This window comes from Alosa alosa, chromosome 24 (assembly GCF_017589495.1).
Source record: "Alosa alosa isolate M-15738 ecotype Scorff River chromosome 24, AALO_Geno_1.1, whole genome shotgun sequence".
Classification (NCBI taxonomy): domain Eukaryota; kingdom Metazoa; phylum Chordata; class Actinopteri; order Clupeiformes; family Clupeidae; genus Alosa; species Alosa alosa.
In genome coordinates, this window is record NC_063212.1 from 216,176 (window position 1) to 234,263 (window position 18,088).

Sequence of the window (18,088 nt, forward strand, 5' to 3'; positions counted from 1 at the left end):
CTGCACTCCCAATGTGAATGGGTGCGTGTTCTTCTCCCTGTAGCCGTCTGTAATCCACTCTGTGCTCCTTGGTTTTTGTTTCATTGAGCATCAGACTTTTATCCTGACACCAAGATGTCATTGTTGCCACCTCTGCTCTGTAGGCACACTCATCACCATTCTTGATGCAGCCAATTATGGTGGTAACGTAATGATGGTGTTGGAGCGGTCAGTGGCTGCACAATCATATGTGAACAGTGAGTACAACAGGGGGCTTAACACACAAGCCTGTGGAGCACCAGTGCTGAGTGGTACACTGGAGGAGGTGATGTTTAGTATCCAGCTGCACATGGAGGGACTGATGTTCAGGACTTGTAGTTTCATGATGAGCCTAGATGGTACTATGGTGTTGAAGGCGGAGCTGAAGTCGATAAAGAGCATCCGTACATATGTGTTGTTCTGATCCAAGTGAGAGAGAGCAGTATTCAAGGCCAAAGCTACAGCATCATCTGTAGACCTGTTAGACCTATAAGCAAACTGGAGTGGGTCTAATGCAGTAGACAGACAGGATGTAATGTGGTCTTTGACTATCAATTTGGTAACTATAACGGGCTATTTGACATCTTTAGAACATTAAACATATCAGATGTGTCAAATGTTGAATTACAGGCCTAATATGTGTGAAATGAAGCTATTTCCCTTAGTGTTATTGACTGCATAGGCTACTTTGACTTTCCTCGATTAAGCATTTGCATTGTTGTCACACTTATGCACGCATTATAGGACTTACGATCTAGAAATTGTAATGTTGTGGAAAGGTGGCCTGGATCAACTTTGTTTATTCTACTTCGGGTGTGCAATGCATGGTCTCTTACTTGGAAACGATTCATTTAATGACTTTTTAATTAATGCAGTTATTTTGTAATGATTCAAATGCCACCCGCTACTGCCACTACTGTTTTTCTGTTATTAATTACTTATTATTATTAAGTCAAGTCTAGTCAGTTTTATTTAGTATAGCACATTTAACATGCACAGAGTGCAACCCAAAGCGCTCCACATACAAGACATTGATGAATTACAGATAATAAAGACGTAAGATTCTTGCCATTTCGTCAGCACTTCTACTTTGCATTCGCTAGAAATAAACTTTTTTAATTGATGATTTCAATGATTACATTTTGGAGCAGGTTCGAGAACGGATGGATCCACAAATGAGTTTTCATTCTTATTAATATTGTGGGATAGGCCATTTTGTCTTCTCGGAGGTCTGTGCTCTCGATTGGCCTTCTAATTAGCATATTAAAATGAGTGTGATTGAGGGAGGAGAGAGGGTGGAGTAAGTTTCTTTCATACTGAACGTATACGGTTTGTGAGCCAAGGGTGACGGGGTTTAGAACGAGTGGGTTTTGTGGAAAGAGGAGTTTGAGTGTGTATGAGTGTGTTTGTGTTTGTGTTTGTGTTTTGTGTGTGTGTGTGTGTGTGTGTGTATTCCAGTGTGTGCCAGCCTGTATGATTCAGTTTTTTGAATGGCTCTTCAGTTTGTTTTCTCAGCTGGTATAACTCTTTTTCCGTATACTCGCATGTCAGTGTGTGTGTGTGTGTGTGTGTGTGTGTGTGTCTGTTTGTGTTTATGCCTGTCACTTTTTCTCTCTGTCAAATTTTGGAACAGTAAATGAGTACTAACTTGGTTAACATAAATCAGATGGGAGCTCCTACCAAGGGTCTTAGTAATTAGTTTGTGTGCATGTGTGAGTGTATGTGTGTGTGTGTGTGTGTGTGTGTGTGTGTGTGTGTGTGTGTGTGTGTGTTTGTGTGTCACCTTGTTAGCTGGTAGTTTCTCTCTGAGGGATGAAATTAGCCTCCAGCTTTCCTCACAGGAGCGCTTATCAGAGTCGTCACCACTATCTGAGTCAGCATACTACACACACACACACACACATAAAGAAATAGAAAGACAGACTGAAGATGAGAGGGAGAAAGAGATCCACAGAATATCACACAAAAACACAATGTGTAAACACCACAAAAATCCATTCCCATTCCATTTCTATTTTCTGAAGATGTTTAGTCCTATATACCACATACCCAAGATAGGGACTGAGACACAAGTTGCAATTAATGCCGGCCTTACATTGTACGATTTTCATGCAATTTCATAGCCAGCGACTAAATTTCCAAAGTTGGACAGAAATCATGGGAGTTGTACAGGAGTCGCGGCACACTCCCGTCAACTAGATTGTTTAGTGTACGGTGCCAATCTTAACGGTTGTAAGTCGGTTGGAGTCAGTCTTTTTCTATTTTTGGCGTTACGACAATATCAAACATGTTTGATATTAACGCAAGTCTTTTATTCGTGGCTGATGCAAATAGTGATATGAACAATATAAAAACCAATAGTGACCTCTCTCCAACAGAACAACTCATGGCCCCTATTTTGCACCCTGGCGCATGGCATAAAACTCTTTTTCCACCCGGTGCAAAGTTTATTTTCTCTTTTTTGCATGTTTATTTTTTAAACAATGCGCCCAGGGGTGTGGCAATTAACAACCTAGGGAGTGGCCTAGTGCATTGTCAAAAATTCGCTATTGTACATCACCTAAAACGCATTAAGCCACTGACCAAGAGAAACCTGGGAAATTTTCAGTAGTTTTTAATTAATAGTTTAAAAAGTATAAAAGTTACAAAGATGAAAAATACAAAGCCCAGATGTCCTAAGTCAGACCTACGTAACATAGTTTGAATGAAGTTTCTACGTTAAGTGGTTGAAGCTGCATTAACTGTGTTAGAAGAAGAAGAAGAAGAAGAAGAAAAAGAAGAAGCCTAGGAAGAACAGTACAGTCCATTTGCATGCACTGTAATAATAATAATAATAAGAAGAAGAAGACTTTGTCCTACAGAGGAGTTGCTGCTAGCTAGCTGACAGTGCGTCTTCAGCTGTGCTTCATATTTGCCTCTCGCCTAATCACTTTTATCCGTCATTACCAATTTGCAAATGATGGTGAATAATTACTCATTGTGAGATGTATTTCGGAATATCTTTATTCTAATTATGTTCCCATTGTAATAGTGTAATTTGTAATGTTTTGCATGGATGTGCGCTGGTGCGCGCGTTCATGGATGAAAGAAGCATGCGTTGTGCACCCACCCATATCACTGTTGATAATGCGCCCTTAAAATAACATAAACAACTCGCCATGGACTTCTGACCAGGGGCCCGTTGCACAAAACTAGGATAAGGGATTAAGCCGGGATATCTTGGTTATCCTGGCTCAATTTATCCGTGATCCAGTTGCACAAACGCGGGATAGGGGGCAGCAGGATATGTTATGGTATAAGTTACCATGGCGATTTATTCTGTGGAGCTAGCTTGCTCCAGACCAGGCTAAGTTCCAGGATCTATTTAATCTCATCCCTTAACTCAGTCAGCAGTCACCACAAACGGAAACCAATAATTTTTCCACTGCCCACTACACATTGTTATCACATATACCTAGACCCACTGTCATTATTTAAACGTTTGTGATCATTAATTAACTTTTACATACTCGCCATTCCCGACCTGTCATGCGACAATGTGACGTCATGGGAGTGCCTAACCATTTCACGTGTGGTGGTCGCGGAACTAGTTGCAATATTCTCCTTAACAGAGGTGTTGCTGTTTGTTGCTGTTGTGAGAAGGCTATCTACCTACTTCACACCGTAGAAGAAGCAATGAAGCCGCTCTAGTTGCCATGGTGAATCAGTAAATCTGTGATCGGTGGCGGGGTCTATTTGAGGGAGGCGTGAGCGCGCACTTATCCGGGATAGGTTTCACCTGGCTTGATGGATCTGTGTCTGCTCATCCTTGCTTGCTCGTTGTGCAACCAATTAAGCCTGTACAATTGTGTTTTGGATTCATTAAGCGCAGCTCAGTAACTTATCCCGGATGTCTTAATTCTGCTTTTGTGCAATAGGCCTCAGGTTTCTGTTGGTCAGTGGCATAATGCGTTTTAGGTAGTGTACGATAGCGATTTTTAGACAACACGCCAGACCCCTCCTTTGGTCGTTAATTGCTACACCCCTTGGCGTGTTGCTCAAAAAAAAGAGATGGGCATGGCGACACACTAACCAGTCTCTGCTGCTCTAGCAGTAGATCCGCCTCCTCCTTCTCTTTCCGGTACTGATTCTCCACATCCTGTAGCCTGATGAGCAGAAAGGGGGAGAACACTCATTTAAAAATACTAAATTCTGAAAACCACCACAGAGGAAAGAAATTATTTTACTATTACTATTACTATTACTATTTATTTTGAAGAAAGTGTTCAAAATAAATATGTTTCTAACTGATTAAGGGCACTAATTTCAATCTGCAATGCACACTACTGTACATACGGATACTATGCTGCAGAAACCATGCAATGAGAACAGACAGCAATATCAATATTTGCCAATTAATTTACACATGTCAGCGCAATGTAGCTGAAATCAGTTAAATGATTTATAGTGTTTTATTTAACACAACCAAGCTGACTTTAAATGAGGGTTTGACATTTATAATTTGCTATGATAAGTTTCAAGGAAACAGTGCCACTATAGATGAATTCATGAACTGTGCACTGACCCACCAGTGCTTGCGTGTAGGGTTGTGTGTTGCAGTGTGGTGTTAAATTCACAAAATGTTTTGCCCAGTTCATTAAATTAGCATTAGTTAGTGCAGGACTGTATTGACACATTGCAAAGCGCATGGCATGTTATACAAATTAAAACACAAGGAGTCTCAATAAACTACATTCAGTTCTACCCCACAGCTGCAAAAGAGCACATAGCACTAATAGTCAGGTTCATTATTAATGTTCTGTATGAACTCCTGCTGTTAGAAATATAATGTTATATATATATATGCTTATACTTATACTTATATTTACCATTTCTGCTGTAAGTGCATGTTGTGTGAGATGTCTGTATGCTACTGAGACCCCCTGAATTTCCCCTTGGGGATCAATAAAGTATCTATCTATCTATCTATCTATCTATCTATCTATCTATCTATGTTAGAAAGCATCTTTCTAGCATTTCATGGTTCCGTTTCTCTACCCTTCTCACATCCATACTACAATATACTGTATATTTCGGTACTGTGCAATCACAATATATCATGATTTTTAAAAGTCTATTTTTAGAAAAGAATTGTTATTATAAAGAAGACACAATCATGTGAAAGCTGAAATTAGCCGATACTTCAGCTTAGCATACTGTGGGAGCCGGTCTAACGCGTTCGGATTCAGCCATTGCTGGTAACGAAAAGAAGAGCTCTTAAACAGTGATGAGTGATAACCTATGGCTATGGCTTTTTTTTATCTCCACTCACTCCAATGTCTCCCCCTTTTTCTCTTCTTCTCTCTCTCACCTCTTCTCCATCTCTAGTTTAATGTCAATCCCTTGTTTCTCTAGCAGCTCTTTCTGGGCATAGTTCCAGTCAGCTGGCTCCCCCTGCTGGTCTTGGGTGGCACTGCGCTCTCGCTCCAGACGAGCCTGTTCTGGGTGGTTAAACCTGAACACGTGATTCTTCCCCATCACAACGCGGTTTCCTGACAGAGAGGAGGAGGGGCAAGAGAGAGGCAGAGAAAGAATGAGATGGCAGATAGGGGAGAGGAGAGTATAATTATGAAATTCAAATTGCCAGACCACAAACGGACTATAGCTTTTCATAAGCCAACATCTGTGAATTACCTTAACACATTTTGGCACACTTCCTGCTCTTAAAACTAAATGGAAAACACAATAATTTTATTTACCCTTAAAGCAGAGGAAATAGGGCACATTCAAACAAGAAATAAGAAATTCCACGTATATTCTCCCTCATCAAGGGAAATATGGTCACCTGCATTACCATTGTTATTACAGAAATGAGGTTTCTGTGTCCTAGGTTGCTGTGTTGTTGAACATGGTTATATATAAGCTGTAATATAGTTACTTACAGAGGAAACAAAACAAAACCAAAAATTATTTTTTTTGTATGACTGTATTATATATACTGTATAATACTGTATGATTATTCTGTAGGCCTATGGCTTTGCTATTGTTCTGATGCAGGGCTATAGTCTTGTATTTTCTCATTTATTTATAATAGTCGGCTGAGGCGCTCTCCCTTTGTATGTGTGTCTCCAAAACCTTCAAAGTCCTTTTAAAGATTCATGTTTCTGCTATAGTCATGAGTCATGTATATCTGACTTATAAGAGAATCACTATTGATGCCTGTTTTTTCATGTTTCCAGGTGTGTGTGAGTGTGTATATATGTGTGTATGTGCATGCGTGCACACTAAGCACATTCAATTCCTGCCACTGCCAGAGCATTTTAACAGTTGTGCTGACAACGGGGCGAGGATATAATTATTACAGATGTTTTAGAGCAACAAGAACTAGCATATGTCTCTCACACAGGGAGAGAGATAGTAAGAGAGAAATTGACACACAACACTTCACCGGTCTACTACAACATGAACACAGACAGACGGAGAAACACACACACACACACACACACACACACACACACACACACACACACACACACACAAATACACTCACACAAACACACACACAAGAGCACACCCACCTTGTTTGAGCACCACTGGTTCAGTGATCTGCTTCCCATTGACGTAAGTCTCTGCTCCCTCAGAGGCTCCAGAGTAACATACACTACACAGATAGATATCGAGAGAGAGAGAGAGAGAGAGAAAGAGAGAGAGAAGAGTGCGTCAGAAAGGACAATTCAAAAAAGCACTAGCGCGTGAACAGCACCACCATTCCCTCTCTCACTCTCTCTCTCCTCCTCTTGATCTCTTCATTTCTTGCTCTCACTCACACACATATACAGAAACATACACACACTGAGACAAGATGGCATTGGGTGCCTTGGGTGTGTGTTTTGGACAGGACGTGTATGTATGACAGAAGAGGGAAAGCATTATGGGGTCGATGGAAAGTTCTGGAATAATGAAGTGGTGATTATGGAAATAATCGCAAATTCAACGGTACCTGGCTTGCTTCTCTGGCAACTTTTCCCAGGACAGAGAGAAACAGAAAAAAGTAAGTGTGTGCATGTGTGTGTGCATTTATACATGTATGTGTGTGTGTATATGTGTATATGTAAACACACACACACACACACACGTGTTGTGTAGCATGTATAAGTATAAGTATGTATACTTTTTTGATCCCGTGAGGGAAATTTGGTCTCTGCATTTAACCCAATCGGTGAATTAGTGAAACACAAACAGCACACAGTGAACACACAGTGAGGTGATGCTCACACTAATCCCGGCGCAGTGAGCTGCCTGCTACAATGGCGGCCCTCGGGGAGCAGTAAGGGGTTAGGTGCCTTGCTCAAGGGCCGCGGCCCAATGGTCGGGACTCGAACCGGCAACCCTCCGGTTACAAGTCCAGAGTGCTAACCAGTGGGCCACGGCTGCCCACAATGTGTGAACTTATTTCCATTTAGTATATGTGTGTGTGCATGTGTGAATTTATTTCCTTATTTTCTTTTTTCGTATGGATGTGTGTGCATAACTTTTGCACTGCATTTTACCAGAAGTGAGATACCTCTCAAACACCAAAAAAAAAATAAAAAAATAAATAAGGCTTACAAACCCATCACCTTTCACCCATATCTTCATGTACATACAATTATGCAATTATGACAACAAATGAAAGACACACCTGAAGTTGCTTATAATCAATCCCAAAAGCTTTGGAACCTTCAGGCCCCATCATATCACTTGCTACTTACAGTACATACAAATAAAGGTGTACACACAAATACATAGGGCTAAACATACAAACAAGATAACTGACATGTACAGTACATGAATGACTGTAAACACTCACACGCAAACATAGACACTCACACACATACCTTCTCCATTCTCATTGAGCTGGCTGTAGAACACACAGTGCTGCTCTTTGATGAACTGCCCACTTAGTCTGATATCCACTTCTTTCTGACCAACCCTTCAATGCAAACATTGCGTTACTTACACAAACACCCTCCAGAAAACACACACACTCACTGTCTACCTTTCTCTTTTTACACACACACACACACACACACACACACACACACACACACCTGGTAACCCCCTCTTTGATGTAGTACAGCAGACACTCTGACATTAGTGGATCTTCATTCAGGTTAACTAGATGAGGTGTCTGAAAGAGACAATAAAGAGGTTACTAGAGTTGTGTCAGTGACTTTTGTGTGTGTGTGTGTGTGTGTCCGTGCGTGCGTGCGTGCGTGTTTGTGTGTGTGTGTGTGTGTGTGTGTGTGTGTGTGTGTGTGTGTGTGTGTGTGTGTGTGTGTGTGTGTGTCTGTTTTCTCACTCCTTTTGGAGAGAAGACTCCTACTGTTCCTCCATCCTCTTTGATAGAAACCCCCATCTCTGCCAACAGTGTCTCTCTAATGCCAGACAATTATAGAAAAGAAGAGGAAGATGATATAAGTATAAGTATATATACTCTTTTGATCCCATAAGGGAAATTTGGTCTCTGCATTTATCCCAATCCGTGAATTAGTGAAACACACTCAGCACACAGTGAGGTGAAGCACACACACAATCCCGGCGCAGTGAGCTGCCTGCAACAACAGCGGCGCTCAGGGAGCAGTGAGGGGTTAGGTGCCTTGCTCAAGGGCACTTCAGCAGCTTTCTACTGGTCGGGGTTCGAACCAGCAACCCTTCGGTTACAAGTCCGAAGCACTAACCAGTAGGCCACGGCTGTCCCAGATGATGATGATGACAGGAACAATGATGAGGAACCAATGGAATATAGATTATATAGATAGAAGATAAATGTTGCACAAGAATACTGTATGGCAAGGTATGGTAAGGTAAATTTATTTATAGCACATTTTCTAGCATAATGGCTCAAAGCACCTCATAACGTTATAATACGTATAAATAAACAGACAACCTATGAAAACACACTAAATTCACTCAATGACTATTACATGAAAGAAATGAATATCAAGATAAAACATAAAGTGTGTGTGTTTGTGTGTGTGTGTACCTTTCTAGACGTATGTTCTCTGTCTTTCTTAGTTTCTCCTCCCAAGTTTCATTCAGCTCAGCGATTATCTTCTCTGTTTCCTGTCAATCAAACACAGTTGTACACACACTAAAATGAGCGACAATTTATATACTTAGGCACAGCTACAGTATAAACACACACACACACACACACACATAATTTTTTATTGTAATTCCACTACTTTTAGCGGTAACGAGCATGTAACAAAGTATTTTTTAAAATCAAGTAACACAGTTACAATTACTGGAATTTAAATGAGTTTGTTAATCGCGTTACTTTGTTTATGTTGTGTGAAAAATGAATGACTTCAGCAGCCAAGATGCCGATGCACATTTGCTGCTTCTGATCTAATGTTGCCGGACCTGGCAGTGTTTCCCGCGATTGTGTTTCGTGTTTCCATTAGCTGCTAAGGGAGAACCGGGACGAATGAAACGAATGAATACGTGTCTCTCGCCTCTCCTCTAATCACTTTTAACAGTCATTACCAATTTGCAAATGATGGTGAATAACTACTCATCATGAGATGAACAGTATTTCGTAATATCTTTATTCTAATTATGTTTCCCATTGTAATCGTGCAATTTGTAATGTTTTGCATGGATGTGTGCTGGTGTGCGTTCATGGATGATAGAAGGATGGTGCGTTGTGCACCCGCCAATATGACTGTTGACAATGCGTTCTTAAAGGGACACTAGGCAAGCCTGATGCTTTTTCTCTACGAAACTCCCCCTCGCTCGGTCTGAAGCTCTTTTCCTTTTCTTTGCATCTTCCGTCAAGGGTTTTCGCTGCTTCTTCGCCGGCTCTGCCATTATACACACGTTTGCAACAATCGCTAGCGTTTCGTTAGCCTCCCTATGTGCTGTGGATGCAGGATGGAAACTGAAACTGCTTTGGTCGCCGGGTATGATACACTGAACTTGCAAGCGGGATATTCTTCCTTCAGGCAGTAGGGGCGGGCGAGAGAGTCTTCATTCACCCTGTAATGAGTCATTTAACCATATACCGACTTACGAAGATGAGTAATTAACATGAAAACGTTGCATGGTGTCCCTTTAAAATGCGCTCAACATATAAACAACTCGCCATAGACATCTGACCAGGTGTACAATAGCAATTTTTAGACAATGCGCTAAGCCACTCCCTAAGTTGTTAATTGCCACACCCCTGGGCACATTGTTTAAAAAATAAATGTGCAAAATAAGAAAATATACTTTGCACCGGGTGGAAAACGAGTTTTCCGCCATGCGCCAGGGTGCAAAATATGGCCCTGAAAGCTAATATTTTGTCACTACAACCTACACCTGTCCTGTGTCAAATACAGTTGCATTTTCAACTCTGAACAAAACCATTCAAGAGTTATTTAAGGAGAAGTCGAATGTGCGTTTTGTTTCATTTGTCCCTCTTGGTAGGGACAAATGTACTGGTGAAGCGTGTATCTAGGGGTTATGGAAATACATGCATATTAATATAGCTAGGGTGCAATAAAGCATGTTTCGAATTATATAATGTTTCTATAGTACAAAATGTTATTTCACTCTGTTTTTATGTGGTTAAAGCCACCGCACATCCAAATAAATGTACTTCATGACCCATAGGCTGTCAGTCTCCATAGGTTAACATGGCAAAATTCGACCCCCTACCTGATAGCCCCAAATATATTTGCATCTTTTAAAACTGCTTTTCCATGTCTCACCTGCATAAAATATAGTTTAACTCTAGCTAGTTTTGTTCGGGAATCTCCCCACCAACATTAAGCCAGCAGCTTTCCCTCCACTATTGTAATTCATCTGGAATTGCATTTCTAGTTATATTGCAGATTGTGGGGAAACTGAAGAGGAGTCAGTGCACCAACATGTATAGTAGTAGGCCTAGTAGTAGTAGCCTACTAGAATGTTTTGGGGTTGTAAAAGTTTGAGAACTCATGTACATGGCTACTGTTTGATTTGAAGGGTTGAGACTACAATAGGTAGGTCTACAAATTATGTTTGTTGTGTGTGTGACTGTTCAGTACTGTTCACATTGACATTTTAAAAGCAGACATAAAAGTAATTCAAAAGTACTCTAGTATCTGGCTAATTACTTTTGATATATGCTAATTGGTAAAGTAAATCAATGACTTTTGAAAGAAGTAACTAGTAACTGTAACTAATTACTAATATCTATTGCCCAACACTGTTTAGCAGACACTTTTATCCAAAGAACTACCGCCCTATCTCCAACCTCCCCTTCCTGGCCAAGGTACTGGAAAGAGTGGTGGCCTCACAACTACACACCTTTCTTAACCACCACGACCTGTATGAGCCCTTTCAATCTGGCTTCCACTCATGTCACAGTACAGAGACACAGTACAGACACTTAACATTCTCATACTCCTTGACCTTAGTGCTGCTTTCGATACCATCAACCACAATGTTCTAATCTCCCGTCTGTCTGCTATTGGTGTTTCTGGCACAGCCCTCAATTGGTTTCAGTCATACCTCACCAACAGAAAGCAGTTTGTAACACTTGGTCCACATCAGTCCTCCAAGTCCCCTGTCACTCGTGGTGTCCCCCAGAGTTCTGTACTTGGGCCCCTCCTCTTTCTCATATACATCCTCCCTCTTTGCCAGATTATTCGCAGCCACGGTCTCAACTTCCACTGCTATGCAGATGACATCCAACTCTATCTTACCACTCCCTCTCCCTCTGACCCCCCACCACGCTCCCTCACTGACTGCCTCTCTGACTTAAAATTATGGATGCAAAACAATTTTCTCAAGCTCAACACAGACAAAACCGAAATTCTGCTGATTGGCCCTAAAAGCATCCTCACCAAATCTCCCCGTCTCACTCTCAGCATTGATGGCTCATCTGTCCACTCTACCCCTTTTGTTAAAAATTCAGCTTGACTCCACCCTTAGCTTTGATCCTCATATCAAATCACTCACTAAGATTGCTTTTTTTCACCTCTGTAACATTGCCCGCCTCCGACCCTTCCTCTCTGCTAGTGATGCACAGACTTTGGTTCACTCTTTCATTATGTCCCGTCTAGATTACTGCAACTCACTTTTCCTTGGTCTCCCCACCAAAACCCTTCAAAGACTACAATATATTCAAAACTCTGCAGCCAGGCTCCATCAGCACACATCACCCCCATTCTCCATCAACTCCATTGGCTACCAGTTCCGTCTCGGATCAAATACAAAGTACTCACCATCAAAGCCCTCCACAACCTTGCTCCCCCCTACATCTGCGACCTCCTGACCCCTTACACTCCTTCCCGCTCACTCAGATCCTCTGACCAAAACCTCTTGGCTATCCCCCGCTCCAGACTCTCCACCCTGGGTGGCAGGTCCTTCAGTGCCTTGGCCCCCAAACTCTGGAACTCCCTTCCCCAACCTCTTCGTACCTGTCCTTCTCTTCCTTTCTTCAAAGCACATCTCAAGACCTTTCTGTTTAATGAACACATAGCTCCATACAGATAACTTGTCTTTGTTGTATTGTTTTGTTTGTTTGTTATTGTGTTTCCCTGCCTTTGTCTTTGTTGTATTGTTTTGTTTGTTTGTTATTGTGTTTCCCTGTTTTCCTACTATGTAAAGTGACCTTGGGTTTGAGAAAGGCGCTATATAAAATAAACATATTATTATTATTATTAAAGAGACACAGACTAAACGGCGACTACAGGTATCACACCCTGTCACAAAGACACACACATACAGGCACACACACACACACACACACACACACACACACACACACACACACACACACACACACACACACACACACACCTGTAATCTCTCCACTGCTTCTTCTTTGGTGATTGGCTCTTCCTGGAACTCTTCTGTTTGGTCGAGAGTGCTGTCATCTGACCCTGGTTCACCTTCTTGAGCAGCATCAGGATTGGCTGGTTGAGGGGGTGGGGCTCCATTGGAGGCGGGAGCAGCAGGCTGGGAGGCCACACCCACTCCAGGCACACAGTTGTTATTATTCACTTCTGTAGCTAGAGGAGAGGATTGAGTTTGATGACTCAAAGACGTGTGTGTGTGTGTGTATACCTCATGAGGCTGGTAGCCTTGCTATGTGCTGCCAGTATGTGTGTGTGTGTCTCTATGTTTGTGTGTGCATGTCGCTGTGTGAGTGTGTGAGTGGTATATGGATGTGTGTGTGCATGCGTGTGTGTGTGTGTGTGTGTGTGTGTGTGTGTGTGTGTGTGTGTGTGTGTGTGTGTGTGTACCTTGAGCAGCCATGAGTTCGCTGAGTCCTTGGGAAAGCAGTAGTTCTCTGAGGCGCTTCACCTCGTCCTTCAGTTCTCTGATCAGACGAGCGTTTGGATCCTCATTGATGATCGCGTTACAGCGTATTTGCTTTGCCCGGTCCGCATATCTACACACACATATTCAAGCACAGACACACATTCACACCCACATACATGTATTCACAAGCAATAATTTGCATCCACACACACAATCAAGCCAAACTTTATTTGTATGCCATGATTGACAGACAAACAAACAAACGAATGAACAAATGAATGCACACCTGAGGGTACTGAGGGTCTCCTCATAGTTGATGTCAGCTGGACTGAGTGCAGCGATCATGGCAGTGCGGGAGTTACCGCCTGGTACAAACACACACACACACTATTATAGCATAAAACTAACCACTTTCACACTGATTATAATATACTACAAATACTGTTGTCCTTTTTCCATTTCCTTTCAGCTCTGTCACTTACCCAGATTCTCCTTGAGTAGCCAGGTGAGGACGGAGTCTCGGTAGGGGATGTAATCGGCCTTGCGTTTCTTACTGCCTTGCTGTGAGGAGAGAAAGTGATCATTCATTTCTGTCACCATTCCACTCACATGATTTTTAGGAAAATAGATCTAAGGGCCATCTTACAGAAACTTAGCAAAACATCCTTGGAAGCATCATCTGTAAAACATTGACAACAGTTATGTGTTTTGTCTGTGTAATTATCATGATTGTTTAACAATGTCCATCCTAGCTTTTTATTCTCCCTTTTCATAAGGAAATAGATATGTCAGTTTCATAAGTTAATCCAATTTGTCCGTATTCATAAGCTAAAGTGAACAGACAAATGTTTTTACAAAATCAATGCAGAGAGGCTCTGCCCACATCAGTATAATGTTGAGCCTTATCTCTAATGTTGAACCTCAACAAACTATAAGCTTAGTGCCTCACAACTAACAGAAATACATTTGCTTGAATAGGGCTGAAATAAACACAGATAGTATTAAAAAGATAATATGCCCTCAAAAAGTCACCTTTGCTAGATTAATGTAAAGATTAGATGATTTTACAGAGTTTCAGTGTTGAATAAGCTGCACATCAAATGCTCTTTGCTCTGTCTTGCTAGACTCATTTTCACGTTTTCGAGTTGTGACTGTGCAGTGACCATAATGCATGTCAAATGTCCAAACATTGTGAATCCAATATGGATAACTGGCCAGGTCATCTGCTGTCTGTGTGTGTGTGTGTGTGTGTGTGTGTGTGTGTGTGTGTGTGTGTGTGTGTGTGTGTGTGTGTGTGTGTGTGTGTGTGTGAGTGTCTCTTACCATTTCAGCCAGAGCAGAGATTACTTTTCCTAGTGTTGTCAAAGACTTGTTAATGTTGGCTCCTTCCTGAAGACAGACAGAGGAAAATGAGTTTGAGAGAGAGAGAGTGTGTGTGTGTGTGTGTGTGTGTGTGTAATGACAATGTGCTCCTAAGTGTTGCCCATGAGGTAACTGACCTTCAGCCTCATGCCTTTGGCTCCAGAAGAGTCGGCCCTCTCACTGCCAGCAAGGTCAACCAGACTGACCTTACTGACCTGAGAAAGGAAGAATCAAAGAGGGAGAGAGGGAGGGAGGAAAAGATGAGAGATAAAGAAAGGGATATAGGGGAGAGAAACAGAAAATAAGAGAAGTATGGAGTTGCACACCTGTATGATACACAAAGACATATTCAAACCCACCCACATACATACATACATACATATATTTAATTCCTTAACTCATGTTGACCACATCACTAACTTAATGTTCTGGAGGCACTAATATGCTGAAAAGTCACAAATTTATGCATGTATGCAAACATATCGTTACAATAAACAACCCCAAATGTGTAGACAAGTATCACACAAACACACAGACACAAATATCCCAACGGGTACGGGTGTGATGAAAATATATGTAAAATAAAAGTAACAGTCATTAGTCCCTCTCTCTCTCTCACACACACACACACACACACACACCTTCTCGGTGTCCAGATTGGTGAGCTGATCTCGTCTGTGCTGAGTGAAAACGATGGTGAAGACTGCGTGGGAGCGACTGCTAGTCTCATTCATGTTGGTGGCAGCCACCGTCCTGGATCATACACATGACAACAGTCAACACAACCAGCATTCACAACACACACAAATAAGTAGCATTCACACACACACACACACACACACACACACACACACACACACACACACACACACACACACACACAAAAAATATGCATTCATACATAAATAATCAACACTTACAATGATAAGAGCAGCTACAATGTTAACATGTACAGTATACAAGTTAAAGCATAGCACATACAAAAAATAAAAGGGTCAATGACGTGACGCTCATATTTTTGTGTACATATGGGTTACATACATTTAAAATTGTTAAAATTTGAAAATAATTTGACAAATTATATCAAATATCATTTTCATCAAACCCTAATCTTAAAGTTTTGGATTTATTTAATTTTGAAAGAGTATTAACTGAATTTGGGTCAACACGGTCAACAATTGTCAACACGGTGTAACCACAAAAACATGAACCAAATAATTACACTTGCTGAAAAAAATTTGAAATTCTCTCCAAAATCCCTTCTAAAATAATCTGGCATGATCTTGCACAAGAACTTTTCTATATTTAATACAAGTAATGAAACCCCATTGTTCTGAATGGGGAATCGTGTCTGTCACATCAACCACTTAAAATGTCAAGTGGTGTAACCACCATTTAAGGAGCAATTTTGTATGTATTATGTCAGAGAAGACCTTCAAGACCCCAACTGCTATGAGTCAAGGTTAGCAACTCTCTTAAAGTAAAATAGTGTTTTTAGGCCATGGCCAGGCAAGTTTAGGTTACATGTCAAATGGTATGACCTTTTAAAAATGTTGATAAATCATAATAATCATAAAATATTCAATTTAAACTGTGTTTGAATATTCACATAAAGGTGAAGTGCGTACATAGTTGTCCATAATAATGCCTGCAAATTTTGCTTTTAAATAGAAATGTCAAATGGTGTAACCGGTTACAGTTTGGTTGAGACCAGTTTGATCAGATTCAGGGCCAAGAGTATGTAATTTTAGGTGCCAATTATATTATTTTTATAATTTAAATAGTGACTAACTGTTTAGCATGAACAATAGCCTTAAAAGGGTTTAATTTGATTGCAATTTAAGCGATTTTTGAAATGTCAAAGCTTTTCATTTTAAATTTAAACTTCCATAATTATTTTTTAATATTTTATTATGATGTATGTAAACAGTATGTTCAAATTATAAATAAATAATATAAATACATTTATTATATATAAAATGTACGTCTTGTCCCCCAGTGGATGCCACTTACAAGCAAGAAAAACTTGTCTCGCCACAGAGTGCATGTGAACGCAGATCCTGCTGTTGGTTGGTTGTTAAGAAATGATCATACCCACTCTTTCACTCACTCTTATTCTCTCTCACACACACTTTGGGCCCTAATTTAGCAATATAAAATGCATGGTCACTAGCAAATAAGCGTAAATACATTTAGGGGTTTGTCCAGTCCACATTCGAGGTGGTTTTGTTATCAAACGCCAGGTGCCTGGCCTTAAAAGGTGGCTCTTATGTTTCTTAATCAGTCATGGGTGTGTTTTGGGCTTAACATTCTTTAAACCAATGAGGAGGACATCTGTCATTCCCTTTAACAACAAGCAGGGCAACTTCAAACAGCGCATCAGTATTTTGATAGTCAGCTGTGTATTTGAAGGAATCTGCTTGTACGCAAGACCGTATGGAACAGGTATTCCACTAAGCCATTCTTTACTAAAACCGAGTAGAATATAGGCTACACACATCTGCACTTGTCTATTAATTGAACATATAGGCAAAGTGAAACTAACTTCACTGTGGTGTCATAGTCAACGACAAAACAGTTATACACAGTTAATTACTTTCAATATTGACTGACAATGGGTTACCAGCAAAAACATAGCCTGAAAAAAGCAAAACTTCCCCCTATAATGTTCAAATGACTGAATAAATAACCTAAGGACATTTCTTCTGCAGAGGAATTGCTGCTTACATCTCATGACAGTGACGTGTTTCATATGCGCCTTTCGCTATAGACCAGGCTTTTCTTGGTCAGTGGCGTAATGCTTTTTAGACGGTATAAGATAGCGATTTTTAGATCATGTGCCAGACCACACCTTATGTCGGTAATTGCCACACCCCTGGGCGCATTATTTAATAAAAGTGTAAAATAGGAAAAAACTTTGCGTCAGAATAATAATACGCTTTGCGCCAGGTTTTGCATCACGAAAATAGGGCCCTTTATCTCACTCTCTTTGAAAATAATGGGTATAGACTGAAATTGTATGAGAACTGAATTAAAATCAAATAGAACACAAGTTTCTTCATTGATGTTATGAAATGATATTTGATATGGAATATGATGAATGACATGAATACATATCAAAATATCCAATTCAGTTTACCTTGATGCCTATTTTCTGTGTCAATTTCTTGTCCTATTGCTATAAACGTTTTATGGTCAATTGGTGTAACCGATTTATGTCAATTTGTGTAACCAGTATTTTGTCTAAAATACTAATAATGTACAAAAAATGAATATGGATAATGATTTAATACTCTACTTTACTGTAATAATGGTTGTTTAAACCATTTTTACTCAAATGGTCAAAGAATAGACAGAAAACAAGATGTTTACAGCATATGGTCTTGCTCAGTACAATGAAAAACCCATATCATTTAAATTTAGAAATAAATATAATAAAACATATTCT

At 40.5% G+C, this 18,088-nt stretch overlaps 1 protein-coding gene across 1 annotated transcript in view; it reads right to left on the bottom strand.

Annotated features, from left to right (window-relative positions):
* The window catches only part of si:ch73-375g18.1 (kinesin-like protein KIF1C), a 56,561-nt gene that overhangs the window by 4,027 nt on the left and 34,446 nt on the right, over positions 1-18,088 (bottom strand). Inside the window, 16 exon segments of the mRNA XM_048236366.1 lie at positions 1,802-1,900; positions 4,091-4,163; positions 5,369-5,549; positions 6,576-6,638; positions 6,641-6,658; positions 7,875-7,969; positions 8,088-8,167; positions 8,339-8,414; positions 9,023-9,102; positions 12,814-13,019; positions 13,260-13,408; positions 13,565-13,643; positions 13,761-13,839; positions 14,602-14,667; positions 14,778-14,855; positions 15,282-15,393. Coding sequence (XP_048092323.1) covers positions 1,802-1,900; positions 4,091-4,163; positions 5,369-5,549; positions 6,576-6,638; positions 6,641-6,658; positions 7,875-7,969; positions 8,088-8,167; positions 8,339-8,414; positions 9,023-9,102; positions 12,814-13,019; positions 13,260-13,408; positions 13,565-13,643; positions 13,761-13,839; positions 14,602-14,667; positions 14,778-14,855; positions 15,282-15,393 — 1,534 coding nt within the window.